The 22,875-nt window shown below is 34.7% G+C and overlaps 1 protein-coding gene across 3 annotated transcripts in view; it reads right to left on the bottom strand.

The window, feature by feature from the left end:
* Window positions 1-422: 422 nt before the first annotated feature.
* The window catches only part of ARHGEF7 (Rho guanine nucleotide exchange factor 7), a 99,470-nt gene continuing 77,017 nt past the window's right edge, over window positions 423-22,875 (bottom strand). For 2 of the 3 annotated variants that reach the window (XM_081949483.1, XM_081949485.1), the window contains exons 19-21: window positions 7,803-7,902; window positions 4,977-5,031; window positions 423-1,445 (exon numbers count right to left, since the gene is read on the bottom strand). In XM_081949483.1, the coding sequence (XP_081805609.1) occupies window positions 1,323-1,445; window positions 4,977-5,031; window positions 7,803-7,902 (278 nt within the window). In that variant the 3' untranslated portion in view covers window positions 423-1,322. Of the gene's footprint in view, window positions 1,446-4,976; window positions 5,032-7,802; window positions 7,903-20,553; window positions 20,731-22,875 lie in introns of all 3 variants that reach the window. The other variant, XM_081949486.1, reaches the window with a different exon arrangement.

Genomic DNA, 22,875 nt, shown 5'->3' with positions numbered 1-22,875 from the left:
ACATATACAGTTTGTGCATTATTCTTAGTATATATGTGCCTAAATTCAGCAGAAAGTTATTCTTAAAGTACTATGGGTAGATATTGATTTCAAATACCAAATACCTTGAAAAATTATGTGTAAACTAGCTTGGAACATTGAAAAAATATTACATGACCAAAATGTAATTTAAAAGAATCCATATGTACTTTCCCGTATCTATATACATTTCAAACAACCAACATAAAGTTACAGCACCATAGGTGATTGCTTTTCAGAAAGCCATTTTTAGTGTGTTTTATATATAGGTCAGAGGTCAGAGGACTATTATTTTGTTTAGATCGTAGAAGGAAAAAAAATATTATGTTTGCACAGTAAAATCAGATTTTACTTTGGAGCACTACAGACATATGTTAACCTAAAACTTGCTATGTTCATGCTAAAATAAATAAATAATACATTTATTTCACAAAACAAACACATCATGGACTTGCACTTCTCTTCTGACAACAGTACCGAGTGATTCATTAAAACATTCGCCAGTTGTTTAATATATGCACAACTATTGCAAACTCTAATATACAAATTATCTAAGAACTAGGCACTAAAAATAACAGCAAGCACATTTGTCTTAACTATTCTGCATTTTAACATGCCAAAAAGAAACATATAAGTCTTGATTCTTAAAATATTTACCTTTAATAGGAAATGATGCCAATTGACAGCTTACTGCATTGACAGTTGGTAGTTTTAAAATTCATACTAAAATGGTGTCTGAAGGTTTAAACAGACATAAATAAATGTAATTAAATTATTAAAATAGACTGAATACTGGGAAATATGCTGGGAATTACCAAAAATGTTTCCTATTTGATGCCTGAGAATGAAAAATTCAAAACAATTCAACTAACAATACATAATTTTCAGTAAATGTTAGGAGCATATCATCAGCCACTGCTGCTTAGCTGAAATCATTACAGGAAGACAACAGAATACTGTATCAGTCCTGATATAGTGATCACATACAAATTCAAAATTACAAATATTTACAAGAGGGAGATGCATTTCTTAGCCAACTGTTGCACTTGCTGCAAAATGAGGCAGTTTAAATGGAAATAAGTAAGGATAGGGTCAAGTTCAGGATCCATGCTATCTCCACTTACGTAAAGACAGCTTATTAAATGGACTGAATTTAATTATATATATAGAGAAACATAATTCAATCCAGTTTAATCCTGGTTTTGTAGTGCTCTATATGCAACACTGACTAAATATCAGAAGGTTTCCACAGTTAGATTTGACAACTAGTCTTTCAATAGAAAGAAAAAAAATAATATTTATTTTTATAAATTTGTTTCATCCCAAGAAGGATCGTTCATACTCTTTAGAACTTTCCGGACAAGTTTTTCAAGCTCCTTGCGAGCCCTTTGCTCTTCTTCCAGCGATTTCTTCATCTTTTTATTATCCTGACCAAAACAAACAAACAAACCCAAAATACGTTATGACAATTTGCCTTAAATGAGTAAAAACATTGTTTTCCATGAAGAAGTTGGCTTCTACAATGAGGAGACCTTCAGAGTATATTGCTATAATACAATACAATACAATACAATACAATACAATAGTAGAGTTGGAAGGGACCTTGGAGGTCTTCTAGTCCAACCTCCTGCCTAGGCAGGAAACCCTATACCGTTTCAGACAAATAGCTATCCAACATCTTCTTAAAGACTTCCAGTGTTGGGGCATTCACAACTTCTGGAGGCAAGCTGTTCCCTGATTAATTGTTCTGTCAGGAAGTTTCTCCTCAGTTCTAAGTTGCTTCTCTCCTTGATTAGTTTCCACCCATTGCTTCTTGTTCTACCCTCAGGTGCCTTGGAGAACAGTTTGACTCCCTCTTCTTTGTGGCAACCCCTGAGATATTGGAACACTGCTATCATGTCTCCCCTAATCCTTCTTTCTCTTAAGCTAGACATACCTAGTTCCTGCAACCGTTCTTCATTAGATTTGTGCTCTAGATTTGTGCTCTCTTGAAATAATAGTTTGGGGTTTAAAGAAATCTTGTTTGTTTTGTTCTGAACTCAGCATAATATTTTCATTTTGTAAAATCCTCTAAAAATGTTATAAATGCAGATTAGGAAAATAATTATCTTATTAGGAGGAGCTCCACTTGATGCTTGATAGATGCAGAGTGAGAAATAAGATGAAACATTATGAAACATATTTTACAGGAGAGTAGGGAGTCAGAGTGATAAAGTAATTCTCGTGTTCAAGGTTTTATTAATCTATAAAATAATTATCCAGAACTTTCTTGTGGATAAACACAATTACTAACTGAAATTAGAGCTTTTCAAGAAACTCAGAAGCAGTACGTTGCATCTCTGATGGGCTCTCACCAGTGAATTTTTCTTAAACTGGAATTGATGTAGTCTGTGCAGATTGCATGCCAATCTTTGCCTTTTACCTAACGTGCTCAAGGGAATATATTTCTTCCACCTCAAAAAATATTTCCTGCTGACTTGTATTCGTACCACGTTTTGACTCGCTGACTCATCCTCTGATCTCTTCATCGAGCCTTAAGAGCCTTCATTGAGCCTTGTAGCTGTGTTGCTCAGTCCAGTCTCTGATCATCCCTATCTCAGTGATGGTGAACCTTTTTCCCCTCGGGTGCCAAAAGCACGTGCGTGCGTGCCCACACCCATAATTAAATGCCCCCCCATTGTGCCCACCTAAGTGTGTGTGTGTGTATGTGTGACCACAACCCCGCTGCCTCCCCCTTTTTTGGAGGAGGGCGAAAAGAGACTCCTGCGCCCCCCAGAGGCTCTCCAGATGGTAGAAACGGCCTGTTTCCTGACTTCCAGTGGGCCCAAAAGCTTGGGGCGGGCAAAAAACAGATAAACGGGGCCAAAGGAAGTTTGTTTCTGAACTTCCGGTGAGCTCGTTCATCCGTTTTTCGCCATCCACAGGTTCCAGAGGCTTTCCTGAAGCCTAGGGAGAGCGAAAACAGCCTCCCCCACCCTCCGGAAGCCTGAAAATCAACTGGTCAGTGTGCACACACGCTCTGGAGCTGATATAGGGCAACGCCTCGCGTGCCCTCAGATATGGCTCCGCGTGCCACCTGTGGCACGCATGCCATAGGTAAGCCATCACAGCCCTATCTCATCCATGATCTAATATTCTGATATGATAGGTGTGAGATTCTACATGAGCTTGAGCCTCAGAGATCAGCTGGAGTGGCTGCAGCTACTATATCAACCTCCCTACTGAATAGCAGCTTTCCTGCTTTTGTTGCTTGATATGATACCTAGATTGGCAGTGTAGTTTACTGGGCTTAAGTTGTTGCAGGACATCATCCAGCTTTTCATAAGTACAGACTTGGAGACAGACAAGACATTCATGGCTCCCAGAGCAACTATGAACTTGATCCAGTTTACTGAGGGCTCAATCCACACAAGACCTGTCGGATCTGGGTTTCATCTCGGGATAATAGCAATGTCATCTGGAATTGAGGGATATTGTTATCAGTCCCTTGTAATGGAGGAATCACTCGCTGTTGACCCTGATGTTTTCTCTGGGTACTTTTCACTGCAAGGAGGAAGGACCTAATTGATATGTTCCAGATATGTAATTTGCCTAATAGGATTCCCAAGGAGTTTGTTCCTGAGATTTTATTGCAGTTAGTCAGGTCTTACTGGCTGAAATGATAGGGAGATGAGAGTCTTAAACTGGATCGTGCTTGGGAAGATTCTCTCTGCAGAAGCTACAACTGGTGCAGAATGCAACAGTGCACCCATGTAACACCATTATTATACTCATTATTATACTAGCGTTTTGGCTCCAAATAAACTTCCAGACGCAATTTAAAGTGCTGGTTTATCACTAATAATTCCTACATAACACTAGACCAGGTTATTTGCAGGACTGCCTTTCCATAATATGAACCACCATATATAACCCACTTCTTTTAATCCAGTGGGCACACTTCAGTTGGCCTTTGGAAAGGTATTAAAATCCCATCTCTTTCCTTGGGCACTGGGGTCAGGATGATGAGAGTCTCCATCCGGAGGAAGTTAATAACCAAATTGAATGTTTCCTTTCATTTTAACAGAATTGTCTACCTACTGTATATGTTTATATTCTTGGTTTATTGTAAACTGTCCAAAATCACAGTTGGGTGATCATACACATTTTATAAATATTGAATTCATATTCATATTTTTACTTATAAACGAGAGGGGAGAGGGGAGAGAGAGAGGGAGGGAGAGAGCGCACGCTTAAAGATTTAAAGATGCCAAGATTTATAATACCCATGTTTCCCTGAAAATAATACCAGTATTATATTTTTGCCACAAAAAAAGCACCAGGTCTTATTTTTGGGAGGTCGTCCAATGACTCACCTCACTTGCGAGTGTCGCCCCCAGCCTCAGGAACTTCTGCGGCCAGCAAGACTTTCCTGAAGGCCTTTGCAGCTGATAACAGAGGTCCAGATCGATCCAGAACTCTGTTATCGGCTGCAGAGACCTTCAGAAAAGCCTTGCCAGCCTTGCTGGCTGTAAAAGAAATGGGCCAGGAAGGCAGGCGTCAGGGTGCGCGAGGCCTAGCTGCAACTTCCCAAAGGTAAGTAGCAGAGTAGCAGCAGCACCATCACCACCCGCCATCCTAGGTTAATTTTTACCAGTGCACTCTGGAGTGGCCGGGATCTTAATTGGGCTTATTTTGGGGGTAGGGCTTATATTGGGCACATGTGTAAAAATCAAGTTAGCATTTACTTTCGGGGTACGTCATATTTTCGGCAAAACACGGACTTAGATTAGATTATACAATCAATTATGCATGAAGGCTACTTAATTTCTATTCATTAGAGAACTAATATTACATATTGCTTCCACTGCCAATTCTGAAGCACAATTCTAAAAATAGTCACCCTGTTTTTGACATAATTGCCATATTCTATCATCTTATTCTCAATTATAAAATGTATTATAGTATGTTTTACTAACCTGTCTTAATTCCTGTACTTCATCCTTCAATGCATATACTGTATCAACAAGACTTCTAAAACAGAAAATTAAGATAAAATACATAAAAATATATAAAATTGTATCAATACAGATGATTTTACACCACAAACTATATAATGTGGGATGAAAAAGAAACAGAAGTAGCTATTGAACCTGCCCTATTTGCATTAAATTTGGGCTTTTCTGGTATTTCTTTAAATAAGACTTTTGTGGGCATGGGAGAGGAAATAAGCTTATGAAGCTAATTACTGTTACTGTTAGGGACGGATTTGCTATCAAATGCTGTTCAAGAGCAATTCTATTTGTTGCAAAGTAAAGCAGTTCTTCTGATGTACATTTATATAAAAATAATACAATTAACCACGCTCAACCACCTGCAATCCTACGTACAAATAAAAACAGAAATCCCAGGGTACTCAAGAATGCCACCTTACCACAACACTGATCAATTCCCAGCTGGCACAAGGACAAAGGAAGAAAGATGCAAAAAGAAAAGTTAGAGAACCCAAGATTATTAGAATTGGTCTAAATGGGCAACAGTGGACTGATGATCCACATTTTAGGCAATTAAGTAATGAATTTCAATAGGTTATTCATATATATAATCACATAAAAAAGTAAGTACACCCATGTAAAGTTTTTTTGTTTTTAACATATGGGGACATATTAATATTTCTCCTTCATTCAAATATCATTTAAAGATAAAGTTTATGTAATTTAACAATAAAACTATAAAAATGATATTGTTATCATTTATTCAATAAAATTTATCAGATGTGCCATTTCCTTCTGTGGAAAAAATAAGAACATCTTTGGCAATACAATACAATAATACAATACAATACAATACAATAGTAGAGTTGGAAGGGACCTTGGAGGTCTTCTAGTCCAACCCCCTGCCTAGGCAGGAAACCCTATACCGTTTCAGACAGATGGCTATCCAACATCTTCTTAAAGACTTCCAGTGTTGGGGGATTCACAACTTCTGGAGGCAAGCTGTTCCACTGATTAATTGTTCTAACTGTCAGGAAGTTTCTCCTCAGTTCTAAGTTGCTTCTCTCCTTGATTCGTTTCCACCCATTGCTTCTTGTTCTACCCTCAGGTGCCTTGGAGAATAGTTTGACTCCCTCTTCTTTGTGGCAACCCCTGAGATATTGGAACACTGCTATCATGTCTCCCCTAGTCCTTCTTTCTCTTAAGCTAAACATACCCAGTTCCTGCAACCGTTCTTCATATGTTTTACTCTCCAGTCCCCTAATCATCTTTGTTGTTCTTCTCTGCACTCTTTCTAGAGTCTCCACATCTTTTTTTACATCGTGGCGACCAGAACTGAATGCAGTATTCAATATAATACCTTTTTTAGCAGAAATCACTCCAGGTAGGCATTTCTTATAACTATCTACCAGCCTTTGACACCGATTGGTAGGAATTTTTCCCTACTCCCCCATGCAGGACGTTTTCAGCTATGCAATGTTTGAGGGATTCCCTGCATGTACCAACCATTTCAAATCATCCCAGGACATTTTGATGGGATTTAAATCTGGGCCTTCCAGAACTCAATTTCTCTCTTTTTTAGTCATTCCTTGGTAGATTTACTAGAATGTTTATTGTCATTATCATGTTGTAAAGTCCACTTTCCGCTGAGTGTTAGTCTTCTGACAGATGGTCTCATCTTATCCTCAAGCACCCTTTGGTAGAAGGAAAAATTCATAGTGGATTCTGTGAGAGTTAGCTGTCAAGGCCGTAATGCAGCAAAGTAGCCTCAAATCATTAACATTTCCATCAATATGCCTTACAGTTGGTGTAGATTCTTCTGGTGAAAAGCTACTTTTAGTTTTGACAAGCATATCTTCTGGTATTATAGCAAACAACTCTAGCTTGCCTCTTTTATCCAGAGTACATTGTTCCAGAAACTAAAAATGTTTCCTAAATTTCTGGGCAGCAAAGGTTTCCCCCTGGCAAACTTCCCATGTAAAAGTAATTTATGCAGCATCTTTCAAATGGTAGACTCATGTATTTTGACATGAATAATGTTGAGCGCCATCTGTAAACCAGATGACACAATTCTGGAGTTCTTAACAGATTTCTTTCATGCATCCTATGTTCTGCTCTTGGGTTGAACTTATAGGGATGACCACACCTGTGCAAGTTGGCAGTTGTTTGAAATCTCCAGTTGTAGATGATCTTCCAGATTGTGCCAATATTTTTAAATCCCTTCCAAGACCCATAGGTCTCTATAACCTTCTTTCTGAAAATCTCAGAGAGAGTTCTTTCAAATCTAGGCATAATGATACTTCATCAACAAAGAGCAAATCAAATTAAATATCTCAGGTTTCAGTAAGACAACTTTGTCCCCTAGCCTTTCAAACAATATTCTAATCATTGGCACCTCATCCTCAACAGGATTCTAAAGTAGAATTTTAGATTTGCAAGGTAGACAAATGTAGGAGTGTACTTACTTTATCCACATGTGAAATCTATGTTTATTTAAACAAATGGAGTACAAAATCAAATGGAGTACAAAATGTAAATGGTGCAGGATATGTTATATTAGATCCCTTTTACCAATATTGTTGAAATGAAGATTAAATATCCGTATGTTGAAATATGATGAAAAAGTCAAGAATTTCTATGTGGTGTACTTACTTTTGGCACATGATTGTATATTCCATACTTCCTTATTATTGTGATATTATTGTAATATTATTGTGAATTCTACTGTATCATTGTACAATATATATATACATATATATATATATATATATATAAACTGTTTAAAATTTTGTTTTAAAGAAATCATCTTACTTTTCTTCTATCACAGTTTGACCATTACTTTTTGTTTCTTCTACAATAATTTTCTCTTCCTCTGGAAGTAGTACTTGGGGAGCAGATTCTTTACGGGAGTCTAGTATAAATAATAGATAATAGAATTAAAAGACAAAGCATATTTTAGGCATATATTATAATTAAAGTTCATAGGAGCAATTGATATTTTATTTACGTGTTCTCTGTTTTATAGATAAGAAGCAGTCACTATTGCAAGTTTATTATCATTGGCTTCAATAAGAATGGTTGACAAACTATAATTTAAGTTTTTTAACCAGTATTAAATTAGGCAAAAACTGCAGGGTTAAACTAGCTGTGTAACTGTTAGATATAAAGCTAGTAAAATAATAAGCAATAAGCAAATAATAATAAATGATTATGAAATATTCTGTTTATCAAGAAATTATTATGTGATTAATAAATACATTCAGTGAAGATTATTATTTTAGAAAGTGTTTGGAGATGTTGCTGATAGCTCTAAACCTGGTTACATATAAAAATAAAATTCAAATTAGTATTTCACTGCTATCAAATACAATTCAAATTAAAAATTACTAGAGTTGATTTCAAGTGCCTAAATGTCTTGAACTTTAAATGTCTTTACAAGTACAGTAACTATATTTTCCTGGGAAAAATAAAGCATAAACCTGAAAAGGGGGCAAATCTGAAGGAGGTTCATAAGGATAAAAACAAATGTTTATACTTATTTTTCTTAAGAAAGGAAAATTTAATAGCAAATCTAAGAAATCTTTTTACAAAAATGCATTTTCTAATAAAAATATCCCAAATCAATTTATTTAAACTCATTTTTCAAAGACAATTCAATTTCCATATTTCGCACATAAATGTCACATATCAATCAGTATTATGTTGTATGTTAGAAGTTAACCAAAATAAAGGACAAAAGTGAAATTTTAAAAAATAAATCTAAAAGACAGCTGTGTGAAATAAAGGACTGCTTTTTTATAATAAAAGACACATGCTCACTGTTCATAATCCCCAACCAACATAAACATTTGCTGCTTCTCTTTCCACTGTTTATTCTATGGTAAAAAGACTAGTACTTTATTGATAACATTCTCAACTAAGAACAAAAACCAGCATATTCAGAGGTGCTATTCCACTGCAGAAAAATATTACTATCACACAACCTGTATAAGCTGTAAAGATAGCTTACATAACTGATTTTAATTTATATAAGCGTTGTGATAGCAATATTTTCCTGCAACGGAATAGGAGTTTTTTTTATACCTGACATAAAGTAACATTCTATTTATCATTGGACAAGACACCAACTTATCAACTATATAGCTGGGAAAGGATCATTCTTATACATTATAATACAGACTGAGTCAGAAATATTTTTAAAATATTAATTCTGCATATAGAATTAAAACAAAACGTCTATGGTACGAACACAATGCAAGTAAATTCAAAGTAAAAACTTAAAAGTGAGGACAGGTAGGTTGAAAAAAATAGTGATCTATAGTGAGACAGATGTTAACTGAAGGACAAACTGCATAAACAATGTTTTAATGTTAATTTACTCAAACTACTTGGAAAAATTATTTCAAATGTAAAAACATGGCAAAAAGCAAAAGAGATGGATTGAAATTAAGTTATGGAGACACAATTCTTGGTTTATGAAAGAAAAACTAAACAGTATATAAAGCTATTAGTAGAAAAATACCAATAATTTAAAAAAAAGATAATTCCTGAAAAAAAAAATTAACTTTATTCTGAGAGCCACACATAATTCACTTAATATTAAGCCTAGGGGTGGAGATTTATTATCTTACAAGTGGTACCACAACCTAGTTAACCTTTAAATAAATAGTAATTTGTATCCATTGAAATTAATAAGAGAAGACGTTTAATAATGTATATAAGATCGAGTTTTCAAAGAGGTTAATGACATTCTGTTAATGCAAGCCTCAATTAATTCACTGTAACTTAATCCAGTCTTCCTTGGAAGTGTGTGAAACCATGTGAAAATGTCATTTCTGCTGCAAATACATATTACCCAATATAGAAATATATTTAAAGTTTTGATTCCATTAACACAGAAGGAAATTTCACCAGGGAATTTTTTGCCAAAAAATCCAATAAATATAAATACGTGACTAAGCTCCAATACACAATGCAATTTTCAAAATGGCAATTTACTTCTGCAATACGGCATAAATTCACATTCCTACGTGCTATAATCCTCATTATCACATAAACACACCTGCCCAAGTACTTTCCGCTTGCAGGTTTAAAAACATCCCTCTTAATGTTACCTTTAGTTTCAACCTTATTGCAGAAATAAAGGCAAAAGACAAAAGATAAAAAATTCCAAAAACTTCAAGAAGTCTGTAGATAGCAGCACTTTATTAGTAATTGATTAGCTCAAAGGAAAAAAAAGAACAAATTGTTAAGACAGCAAATAAAACACCCACAGTAAAAGCCTATAATACTGGGACAGTCAAAGTATGGCTTATTTTAAAAATAGTAAAAAAAAAAACTTAGCCAGATTAAGGAAAATAACATCACAATAATTGATTACAAACATTAATAAAATGGATCTAGATAAGGTGGAAATCTGACTAGATGGGACATTATTACCTGCAATTAGGTGTCTTTATAATGCCAGCAATATAACAAAACATGGGTTTAATGTTTCAGGAAGTCTGTAACATATTGTCCAGTAAAAGAATTTTTGCTACAAGCCCTGAAAAATAAACGGCTGGTATTTAGGATTCCTTTATTCCTCTTAAAGAATGATCAGGCAACCTTTGCCCAGTTGGTTAGATATATGTTGGATTATGTATGGATGATCTAGAAATCTATTTTCTCTATGTAAAGAGTCTCTTGGATTTTCATGATGGAAAAGAAAGAATGCAAGAATTCTAGCTCAGGATTTCTCAAATTCTTTCGTATTTGAATCCCTAAAATGAGGTACAGATTGATGTGAATAACTATGTATTCATTGGCATTTCAGATTGAACATTTATTCTCAATTGTTACATTTTTATGCTTATGGGTTCTCAGGCTTTGTAGAGCTGCCTACTTCAGACTTGCACAGACTTCACTTCGGACTCCCACCCTGCCTTCACAAGTGTAACCAGGATTAAACATTAAAAATCTGTGGACTCCTTTTCATTTGTTGTGATTCCCCACAGGGTCCCAATTTACTTCCTTAGATTAACTCTTCAGTGTAATTACAGCATGCCATGAGTTGTTCAGGATAAGCATATCTATTAAAAATTTAAATTAAGTGGGATTAATAAGTACCAACATTTACATCACAAAGCACTCCTTAGATAGATAACTGACAGTTATAAAAAGCAAACACATTTGATAAGACGCAATGGCTGTTATAATTAATGCATTCTGCCAAGCATCTGTAATGGCTTGAAGAACTCCAAGGGTAAAGTCTATTGTCTACATCTGATCACAGCCCCAGTGAAGCATATATCTTGTTCCTCTGTAGATTTCTGTGTCCCTAGCCATTTATTTCCAATGTTTGCCCTACTGTTTCTGTCAATCTTCAAAATTTAGGCCTGCTAGCTTTATTTTGTTAGAAAAAGAAGTTTAATTGAATATTGTAACAATATTGGACAGGACAAATAATGCATCACAAAAGCTACTGTATATCTCACCAAATCAGTCTTCCATATTTTTGATCATAGCATGAATCTAATAATTGCTGTTGAGAAATAGATACTTTGGAGCTTTCAAAGAACAATTTATTTCTTTTTCCAACAGATCCAGACAACTCTCTAAAATTAGATGTATGTCCTTGAAGTTTTTGATGTGGATTCATATCTCTATGAGGAAAATGCTAAGATAGGAGATGCAGGAGCTGATGATGGACGTGCCTGTATATTCTGCTTAAAGTAATGCACTTCTAAGCAATCCAAAAAACAGAAATGAAAACATGCAGGTTTTCCCCCTCATATTTTGTAGAATTTAACATTTTTTCCTATTCTACGCATTTCTTTTTAAAATCTGCTTGCATACAAGATAAGACTAAAGCTCAACCTCTAACCATGTTTTGCAAAACGTTTTGGCAGTAGTATCATTGGACTAGCCCCGTGATGGCAAACCTATGGCACACATGACAGAGGTGGCACACAGAGCCCTTTCTGCTGGCATGCACGCAGTTGCCCCAGGTCAGATCTTCATAGTGTTTCTTTCATGAGCTTCTGTTTCCCTGCAAACAACGAAACAGAAGCTCACAAAAGAAAAAGATCTTACCTCTTGCCGCGCTGCCGGTGTTGGAATGCCACGCCTCCTGCCAGCCAGCTGATCTTTGGGTCTCTGCTGAGCATACGCGCATGTCTGCGCATCTCCGTGTTTATGTGCACCTTTTAGTTTGGGCATGCACGTGCGCGCAGTTTGAGCACTTGGTGTGTAAATGGTTCGCCATCACTGGACTAGCCTATTATATATGCATATTTGAAATCTGTAAATAAGATAATGCAGGCTTGGATTGTCTAAATGTAGCTATATTTATGAGCTCAATATGGTCCAGAACCTAGATACATCTATTTGGAGGAGTAGAAGAGAGGATGAGACCACAGGAATCAAAGTACCATCTAAGGGAGTTTCTAGAAATTGGTCACTTTTTTTCATTGATTCCACTACATCAATGGACACGGTTTCCAGATCACTTGAATGCAACAATAACGTATTTTTTTTACAAATAGTTTAAACCAAATTTACAAAGATGAAGTACCGATTGCAATACTTCCTTTATTGCAGCTTATTATTCCTTGAAAAATGACTTATATGGAAAGTTACCCAATCTTGAATTAGGGAGATAGAGCACTTTGGATTCAAGCCAAAAAAGATCCTTCAGAGCATTCAGGCCTGTTCAACTAACCCTGTCAGTACTCTTAAAAGAAGCAGTGACAGTTCTCAGGATTTTGCTGTGATTGTTCACAGCTGTCCCACAACTAATGACAGTATTGTCCGCAATAAAAATAACAGGCTAAGTTAAGGAAAATACAGGACACAGGACTCAAACAGAGCAACCATATTCATTTTATTCACATTTGAACTAGCAGTCTAGTATTGTTAAAGTACTGTATCATCCCATAAAAAAGGAACTTTGAAAAACAATCATACATTTAAAAAGGAATACTCTCAAAATGGAATTAGAAGTCCACAAACTTGGTTTCAGGTTGGCAAGCAGATAAATTGTAACATATGCAGAGTCGGAATCCATTTGAAGACATCCATTTTAAAATATATCAAAATTAACGTTCACAAAAGATTCAAAGTCATCTTACTTCATCAAGTTTCAATTAAACCATGAGAACAATGAGAGAAAATGGGGGGAAAGAGAAATGGAACAATTTTCAATCATGTAGAAAATTATCTTAGAAGCATAAAGTCACTTAAACTAAAATAATACCACCAGTGGGTTTAAGACTGTTCTTAGGATTAGTCTTTTGTACATAAGTTTAATTTTCTACTGAGCACCAAAAAAGGAAGATGAAACACTTTTGGCATACCTCTAAGAAAAATCAATATACTAGTAGGCACCATCATGGCTTCACTTAGATACAGATAGGCCCTGAGTTAAGAATATCTGACTTAAGCTGAAACTTCACAATGCTTTCAAGTTAAGAATATCTGACTTAAGCTGCATGTTTTTAATATACAGCCTGTTTTCCTGAAAGCATTACACAGGTTCAGCACTTCACTGGCTAGCTAGAGGAACGACCAGGCTGTCCACCATTTTAAGTAATTAGGCAATCTGTATTTAAGCTCTGACTTAAATACAAATTCAAGTTAAAGGCAGAGTTAAGGAATGGAACTGTTCTTAACTAGGGACTGCCTGTGATATAAAATTAAATTTGTAAAAGTAAAGGACATTCCTATGAGAGTAAGCCCCTAATATAAATTACGATGGATTATTTGTTTATTTTTATTTGAACAAAGAGCAATTGAGAATCTTTGTTATGACTTAATATGGAAAACTGTTTGTGGTTGTATAAAACTCTCCATTCTTGCAGTTAGGCTTTTCCAAAGCAGTGTTAATAGTTCAGAATGTTCTGCCAAAATTTGTATAAATATTTATATTTGGTATAAACACACATGAAATGGATATGTATTTTCTATTTTATGTAATTTATTCCACTTAAAATATGTGGGTTGAATTTTATTTTTAAAAAGATGGAATACAAGAAAAAAAATAAGTTATTAAAATCAGAAGGGGTTTCAAGGTGGGCCTTTCATACTCAATAATTAAAAATGATCTCAGTTGCCCATAGTGTCTCAGCCTTTTGACTAAGATCAAGTGTAGTATCTCAGTTACTCCAGTTTTCTTGTTTTGGGCTTATTAAAAGTATCATTTATCCATCTTTGAACTGACAGAGAAAGATCAGTTTAAAAACTGCTGCCCCATTGCTGATTCTGTCCTGACATAATTATTTTCTTAATTACAATATTTATATAATTTTGTAAGGTTTTTAAACAACTCGTGTAAAATCAATACAAACTGACCATCTACAGGACATGTTAAGTAAAGGGGGCCGGTGGATTTCCCCAGCTGTTTTCTCTCATCAACTATTATTAGCTGGACAAAAATATTCACTAATTAGACTCAGGTTTTGTATAATTGTTTTCCATAGGGGGAGGAGGGTGTCCAAAAACAATTCATGAGGTGACAGACACTGGGAGTGGTGGTTATAGGGTGAAGCAATAGGAAACCCTCCCACTGTACTATAACTGTCCCAATATCTGTTAGACTATTAACCGCTAACAGGAACATGGAGTGGTTCTGAGGTATGGAGGGAATTTCCCTCCTGCCTCACAGCATAGCCTCTCACTCACCCATAGCATACAATTGAGGAACTTTTGAATTTAGTCCAATTTAAACATTTGGTTTCTCCCACAACTCACAAACTTCATGGGAGGGGCATGTCCATAGCAAACAACAGCAGTCAATAAATGTTGGGTTGATTCAACCCCCTAAGACAGAATGGTTGATGAAGTATGTCCAATCTACAACTAAAAATATTTCAGGATAAATGAGAAAAACTCTAACATGAGAACAGCTAATGCCCACTTAAAGTGCCGTAAGTGTGGGAAAGAAATCAAATGAGAGCTTATGGCATCAGAAAAAAAGAGAGGAAGGGCATTTTTGAAATAATTAACCAAGTAAGAAAAGACCCCTAAAATAATTTCTGCATCTACAATCCTCTGACAGTTGAAATGCAATCAACCAAGAGTCGAGCACTTAGTTTTCAGTGGAAGGAAATAATCAAAATCACTCTAGCTTAAATGCACCATTATCATGCAGTTAATTACAAAATACAGAATCCTACCCAATCCAAACTAAAGACAAGAGCAACAAATGCACATCTGTAGATAAAGCAGCTGGCTTGTTTCCTTTGTTTTGTCTCCGATGATTAATTAATTCAATAAGTAAACAAAATATATGATAAAGCAACTGAGAGGAACACATTTTTCATGTAGGATGTAAACACTATGTATGCTGTGCCTTGAACCTCTGAATAAAAGGTGAGATGCACTTCTAAATCAAATAAACAAATAGGCTGTATGAGCTACCCCATGTAGCTACAAAGAGAATTAAGGCTATATAGTGCTAATTGAAAAGCAGGATCATTTATTACTAGTTTACATTATTACATGTACTAGTAAAGGAATTATTCCGGAAGTTCCCAAACAATTATACTAAGACCTCATACTTTTTTATTTATCCATGTGCACCATCCTGTTCTTATAAGTTGATGACATAAGTTGACAATCCACCTATCAACTTTCAAATCCTGTTAAAAAGTTCCTGATGAAATAATGAATTCCCTGTGTTTGCTGGCAGGCCAACCCTTACTTTCATTGATTACAGTCTTTCCTGTCTTCCCTGAAATCTTCCACCCTCAGATGTTTCTGGAAATTGAGGGTGTACTGAGAACAGTATCAAACTACAGGCGAAGAGGTTTGTTAGAAATAGTCACCTTTAACATGAGTAAAAAAATTAAGACAAAAATCATGGTATTTAATTCTCAGACACTTCTAATGTCAAATGTTCAATATATAAACTTATTTATTTAACGTGACTACAAAAACTAATTGTAGAAATTAAATTTTGAGATCTGCATCTACATCTTAACAAAAAATATTTTAAACATCTATTTGCACAACATTTATTTTCTATTCATTTCATTCTACTTACAGTGTCTGTTTCACCTTATACTTCTAATCAACAGTCTTCAATTTTTTTAGCTATGAACATTTTCTTGGGAAAATGACTATCAAAATCCATGTAACTAAGAATAAAATTGGGCATAGACTCAATAAAAGTCAATAAAATTCAATGCCTGATCATATGCATGCTTACTCATAAACAGTCATTTGATAATTAATTACTAATTAAATATATAAATGATTGCAGCATCATAACAATATACATTGCTAATATTGTATATTTACAATAATAGCTCCTAATACTTTGATAATTCAAAAAATAATTTCTCAGACAAAGTTACATTCTTTTCATGTTAGGAATAAACAGTAATACTTCAAAATGGTACCCAGACCATAAATCCCTAATTGATGATGTTCACATAAAAAACAAACAAGGCAAATTGTATTAGTATAGAGGGGTTACCAACACCTCAGCATAACTGAATGTCTGCATATCTGAATCTTGGGCAGTTACCCTGGTTCACACAAATAAAATGTTTAAGAACAATGATACAGTTAGTATTACTTTACAAATCTAGGTAGCATGCTGATAATCTTACAATTATTAAAGAGCCCATTTGTGAACATGCATCAATCCAATTTCTCAGAGATGCCACGTTGCACTACCATATACACAAATCTTCCCTCTTTCATTTGAAACTGTACTGTGAATGCAGTTCTGTTTCCCCCTTTAATAAACTACTGAAATAACTGTCAGAAAATATATATTCCCTGGATACCATACAAGTGTCTCCCACTTTAAGAACTGACCCATGTCAAATGTGTGCAAGTCTTCCATATGAGATGTTCAATGCACTTGTTTGGACTTACAAAAAAAGACTAGCTTTTTTCTAGTCGCATGCCCAACTTTTCTTTTTCAAACTCAACAATTTCATCTGAACATAGATAAGTTGTAATTCATTGTAACTGTTAAGAAAGAAAGAAGCAAATAAAATCAGCTTGACTTCACTAACATGGTTAAATCAACCACAATTAGTTTTATAATTTGGACCAAACGATTAAAAAAAAATACAGTGGAAGTTTTTCACTTTGCAGTTCTAGAGGAGAGAGGCAGAATTGGGAATATTTACCTTGTTTTGCTAATGCATTTGAATGAAATCAATGAGATTCTCCTCTATAATATTAGAAATTAATTATTTTTCAGTAAGCTAAAAGTCTGAAATCTAACAAAAATCTGTTTCAATATGAAATAATTCCTCAAAATACAGAAAGCAGCTATTCAGATATACTCAGGTCCTAAATTAATTATTTTATTTTTTGTTTCCATTCTGGTCACCTTCAAAAGATTATTTTAAGAAAACAATATTTTACACCAGTCTGCTTTTTCTTATTTCTTTCTTCTTCTTTTTGGCATAACTTCAATAAAAGCATAAACTAGTAAATACAAAATGTATTAAAATGTACATAACAAATACTTTAAAAAAAGAGTAAAACACTTCTGCTGTTATAAGCCACTACACACAGTTAAATACAAACTGTACAATACAATGCACATTCAGATATACATCTATATTTGCTTTCAAAAGTCTATAACTTACTTTTCCATTCACAAATAAAATGCAAAGTCTCTCTCCCTCTCTCTCTCTTTATATATACATATATTTTTATATCACTATGTACACAATATATTGTGTTTTGGCAAGATGATAGAAAACACAAAATTAATATAGATTAGAATCATCATAGTAAATACGAATTGAATGACAATACCATTTAAGCCATGTGAAAAGGATCCACAATGGTTCACACTTACTTTCTAATTCTTAACTCATTCATTATAATACTGACTGTACATTCCATAACATAAAGTACTCGATATTATCATACAGGTTCCATAAAAATAACAACTCAAAATTTGGGCTGAATACAGTACAACAATGTTAATACTAGAAAGTTTTTTTTTTAATGCTGTTGCATTAGAACTTCAAATCCATCAAAACAGCCAGCAGCTCTCCAACAGCAAAAACACCAATAGGGAACTTTTAACAATATAGTTACACTGAAAAAAAACTATTGTAAAGATCCCATCCCATAGTTCACAGTGTGAATTAATCCTGGGAAATGATCGGAATTTGAACATTTTGAATAAACATTCTGAAAAAGAATACAAAGCTTTAGAAGCAGCCACAGTAATTCAAATTTGTAATACATCATAAAAACAATAGATTTTACCCATTGTAAAAAAAAATACTTTCAAAGCCAAAACACTTTTGATTAATGACCGTACTGACCTATAGTTCAGCCTTACTCATATTGCATTTTAATTTGTTTTAATTAAAAACAATATGAATAATACTGAACTTTATTAAACTTTTATTAACTTTGAAAATATAAGTGTTTAATGAAGCTTACAAAGCATTCACCCACATGGCATACACAAACATTCCCATATCACTGTGTTTTCACAGCAGAAACTAGATTTTACACAGCAAATGCATATAATTTCCTAACTTTTTGTATGTATGAAAAGCAGCAAGGAAGGATACATCTGAGCAGGAAAACAGCAAGGGAGGCCATTAACTCCTTTGCCCAGTCATTTTCACACTCAAATTGCTTCTTTTCAGGTGTTCGTAATGGAAAGATACTGTGTTTGAAAAGGAAAGTAGGCCCAATGGAAAGGATTAAGAATCTCATTTCCTAATAGAACCCTAATCCCAATGCTACTGGAAGATTCATAATGATTTAATGCCACATTAATTGGAGCTTTGCAGAACAGAGGCCAGCGCCTCTAAGGACTGCTATTGTTGATTCATCTCTGTGGGTTACAGTAACTTAATCTGCTCTTAGCTGCATAGTGTTTCAGTTCAGTTATTAAGCCATTTTGGGGGCAGTGATAATTATTTAGGTCAGCAATGTAGCACAAAATGGCATTTTGTGCCTAGGTTCCCAACTCACTAACCCATCAATTATTTAATGGCTAGCAGGTAAATATGTTACCTTAGGCTTTTATTTTAAAACATGTATTTATGAAATGTTTTATGTAGAATTAAAGTCCAATAATTTTACATTTACTTTCTCTGTGTAGCAGCTCAAATACCTGCTTTTGTTAACCAATGTACTATCCAATCTCCAAGCAGTACAAATTGTGTGCGTATTTTATAGGTTCGTGATCTGTGGTACTCTGGGGTGTACCAACAGCAACAATTGGTCTATTTAATTAAATCTGTTTAAGTGGCAACAAATTGCTGAACTGAAAAAGTGATTTGATAAATTCAGTATTCTTGAAAAAATAATGTTTTGAAGATATTTTGTACCAATTGAGATACTATTAGACTGCTTCCTTTTCTAAAATAAATTCTGGCAATGATTTTATACAGCAGACCTCTTATGAAATATTAAGACCTCTTGTTAATGTGCTAAACACAGAAAAACATTGCAAAACTTTGCAAGAGTACTACTGATGGAAATTTAGATGGCTTTTAAAAGTGTGCTTATAGAGAAATTAATAACAGTTTTATTTACATTTCAATGACAAAGCAAACTACGAAAATATACCCCTACTGTTCCATTTTAACAGAATGGGCATAAATTGCCAGTAGGAACATATGACTTTGGCACTTCCAAAATCTGGATGGTTGGAACTTTCTTTCTCCTCTCAAGGAACTTGCTTATCTTTAGACAGAAATTGGCCTATCTCCTGTAGTACAATACAGTAAGTGACCTATGATTTATTATTGTACGCTTATGTCATAAAATCTGTATTTAACATGCCAGCTACTGTTCAATGTAATATTGCAGCTCAGAGAAACTTGCAAATATTCTAGTGCATTGTTTTATGTTGAGCTGGCTGCACCACTTATGAATGTATCCTTTCTTTACCTTAGCAAAACTCATAGCAAATCTCAACTTGCTCTCAGAACAGTGCTTTGCAATCCTGAAGCTTTCCATGCTTAATTCACTTGTTCAGTTTTTGATTCTTCCAAAATTTTAGGTAGAATGAGGCAGTATTAATTAGTAATATACTAATTAATATACTTAGCTTGTTGTTTAAAAAAAATAACTTAGACATTTATCACAAACATCAAAATGTGACGTTCTCATTTCTGGCAGTTTTGGTTTCTGTGGTGGGAGGTTTTTTTTTAGCTGCTATGGTTAGTTTATTCTTAAGTTATTTGTTTTGTTTAAAATATGCATGAACCTAAACACTGTAAGGCTTAATAATTTTCATGTGAATGGCACAAGTACTGTTTCAAGATACAAGCATACAGTATATTGCAAGAATGGGGGGGGGGGGAGTGCTGTAGCTATACTGAAATCTTAAAAAGAGTAAACCATTCATAGCTACATACCAATACTTGAATCTTAATATAAAAAGATACCATAAATGTAGAAGGTGCGACTGAAGTCAGAAGTTTCTCCAAAAGATTGTTAAAATATCACATTAAAAGAGACAAAGAACTTCAAGAAAACATCTAAGAAAAGCAAGCTGTGATACAACAAGCATTTGTTAAGAAAAGCTCAGAAGTGCATTAGTTCTGGTGAGAGATATAGGAGCAGCAGCTCTTACGAGATGTAGAGCCCATTCTGTAACTATGAGCTGTCCATATACTGTCATAGTCAGAGTCTTCAGAGAAGTCGGAAGGCTCCAAACGAGAAAGGCTACTGCGACGACCCAAGGAATCTAGACTGGATTGGTCATCATCAGCCAAGACGTGATTATGCATCAGGTCAGTGCCTTGCCATGCTAAGGACGTATGGGTGAAATGAAAGGGAGGATGGAGACAGGCAGAGGTGTGATGAAGAGGACGACATACAGGATAAGCCACAACCAAAACAGATGAAAATAAAAGCAAAAGGTGATGGGAAGAAAAGGAAAAGAGAAAATATTGTTAAAAAAGCACCAAACCTTTTAAATCCCTATTTTGGTTGGGTTTTATTTACAAAATATATTTGGCATATACATTTAAAGACAAAAAAAAAAGGGGGGGGGAACTCTCTGAATTGGGCTCTCTTGCTTAGAATGTGCATTTGCTTTCATGTTACTTTTAATGTTCTAAGAAACCATGACTGTAGCATGAAGTTTTTTTTTAAAGTGGGGGAATCCTATTACATTAGGATTTTTTTTTTAAAGTCTTTTGAATCGATTCTTAAAGTTGGGCTAGATGGTATTTCCAGAAGAAGAAAAAAATCTGCTCAAGAATGCCTGTATGAACTTTCCCCAACTTGCAACTTGAGACATTGGGAATGTAATACATTTGGAGAACGTGCAGATTGGGGGGAAAAATACTACCTAGCCATATTTAGTACATTTTCCCCTGATAAGCCAATTCTGATCATAGCTTTCTTTATACATCTGTATCTGGTATAATTCCCTAAGGGGGCTACAAAAATATCCTTATGAAAAAGGAAATTAGTGACTAGGAGTTGTTAGCATTTTGCCATCCTACACAAAATTCCTATCAGAAATTACTGTCATGAGTACTTATTTTTATAGAAATATTCCAGACCAGAAGCACAGGAGAAAAACATTAACTTGTTCAGGAACTTTTAATTTAAAGAGAATGTGCCAATATGAGAGAAACAATTTTCAAATTGAAAAATGCCAAGAGAAACTGAAAACTATTTATGCAAGTAACTAATACTAATCAGCTTAATTTAGTGAAAATAAAGACATAAGACACCTAGGACCAATTTGCATATACAGTCAGTGTCCAAAATAGAGGTACCTGGGCATTATCCATATAGTTGCAGTTTTTTAGTGACACTAATATGAATTCTTCAACAAAGGTTTGCAGTAGTTAAAACTGTAAGCTACATGGGGAAATATGCTCACCAAGTAGCTTACCACATAGAATTGCCTCATTCTCCTTAGGCTCTCAATCCAGCTTTCTATAGACTGCATATGGGAACAGGGCCATTTGAGACTGCCCTAAATGTCCATTTCACCATCCAAGATGGAGTTGGGCATGGGTGAAACAAAACCAGCCAATTCACTGTGATATTTAGGACAAGCTACTACTGAGCTTAATGGCGCTGCATTTTCTTACTGCTTTTCCAATCCTTTCAAAATTATATAAAGGCCTTTTCACATGATAGTAGACTTACAGGCCTATAATTGAAATCCTGACATTATCTTTCAGTGAAGACACATATTATCCACATATAATGAAGAAAAAAGACCATCCTGTTTCAGGAGAAAAAAATATGGATATTAGCTATCCCTATTTCCTTACAAAGTCAAATACATCAAAAACAAGAAGTGCAGGGAAGATTTACATGAGAGAAAGAAAGAAAGAATAGGAAAGCTGAAAACAATTCATAAAACAAGTAATAGGGTAGCCCCTACTAACTATTTATTTTTGGATGGATATTGTCATGGTAGTCCAGGACTCTAGGCTTTTGGTTCTGAGATATTCAAAATCTTCTCAGAAGAAGGCAATGGACAACACTACTGCTGCCAGAAACAATTGCATAGATGGATAAGTTATGTCCATGTAATCATAAGGAGTTGAGCTACACTTGCCCACTACAAGATACTATGCAAGCTCTCCTGTAGTGGAGATCCATAGCACAGGATTCAAATAGATAATTAACATAAAAATCTTAAATATACAATTAACTAATCAAAGCAGTTTAATCCAAAAAAAAATGTAACATCTCTTTAAAAATAAGATACTAGTGGCATGTGCAATCATATTCCATATGATCGTTTTAATTGCAGTGAACGGCATATTCCCCGTGCAAAAGTATTTCTCTTGTCCCATCAAAAAGTTGAAAGTCAGGAAAGATTATGTGTGGATTGTGTTCAAAGAAGCAGAATATTCTTATCTTGTGAAAAGGCCCAGAGAATACAGTTATATGCAGAGGTTTAAGCACCATCCTCCAATTC

Source organism: Natrix helvetica, assembly GCF_964273705.1.
Source record: "Natrix helvetica genome assembly, chromosome: 3".
Lineage (NCBI taxonomy): Eukaryota > Metazoa > Chordata > Lepidosauria > Squamata > Natricidae > Natrix > Natrix helvetica.
The sequence above is the reverse complement of the archived record's forward strand: the minus strand, read 5'-3'. Positions and strand labels throughout refer to the sequence as shown.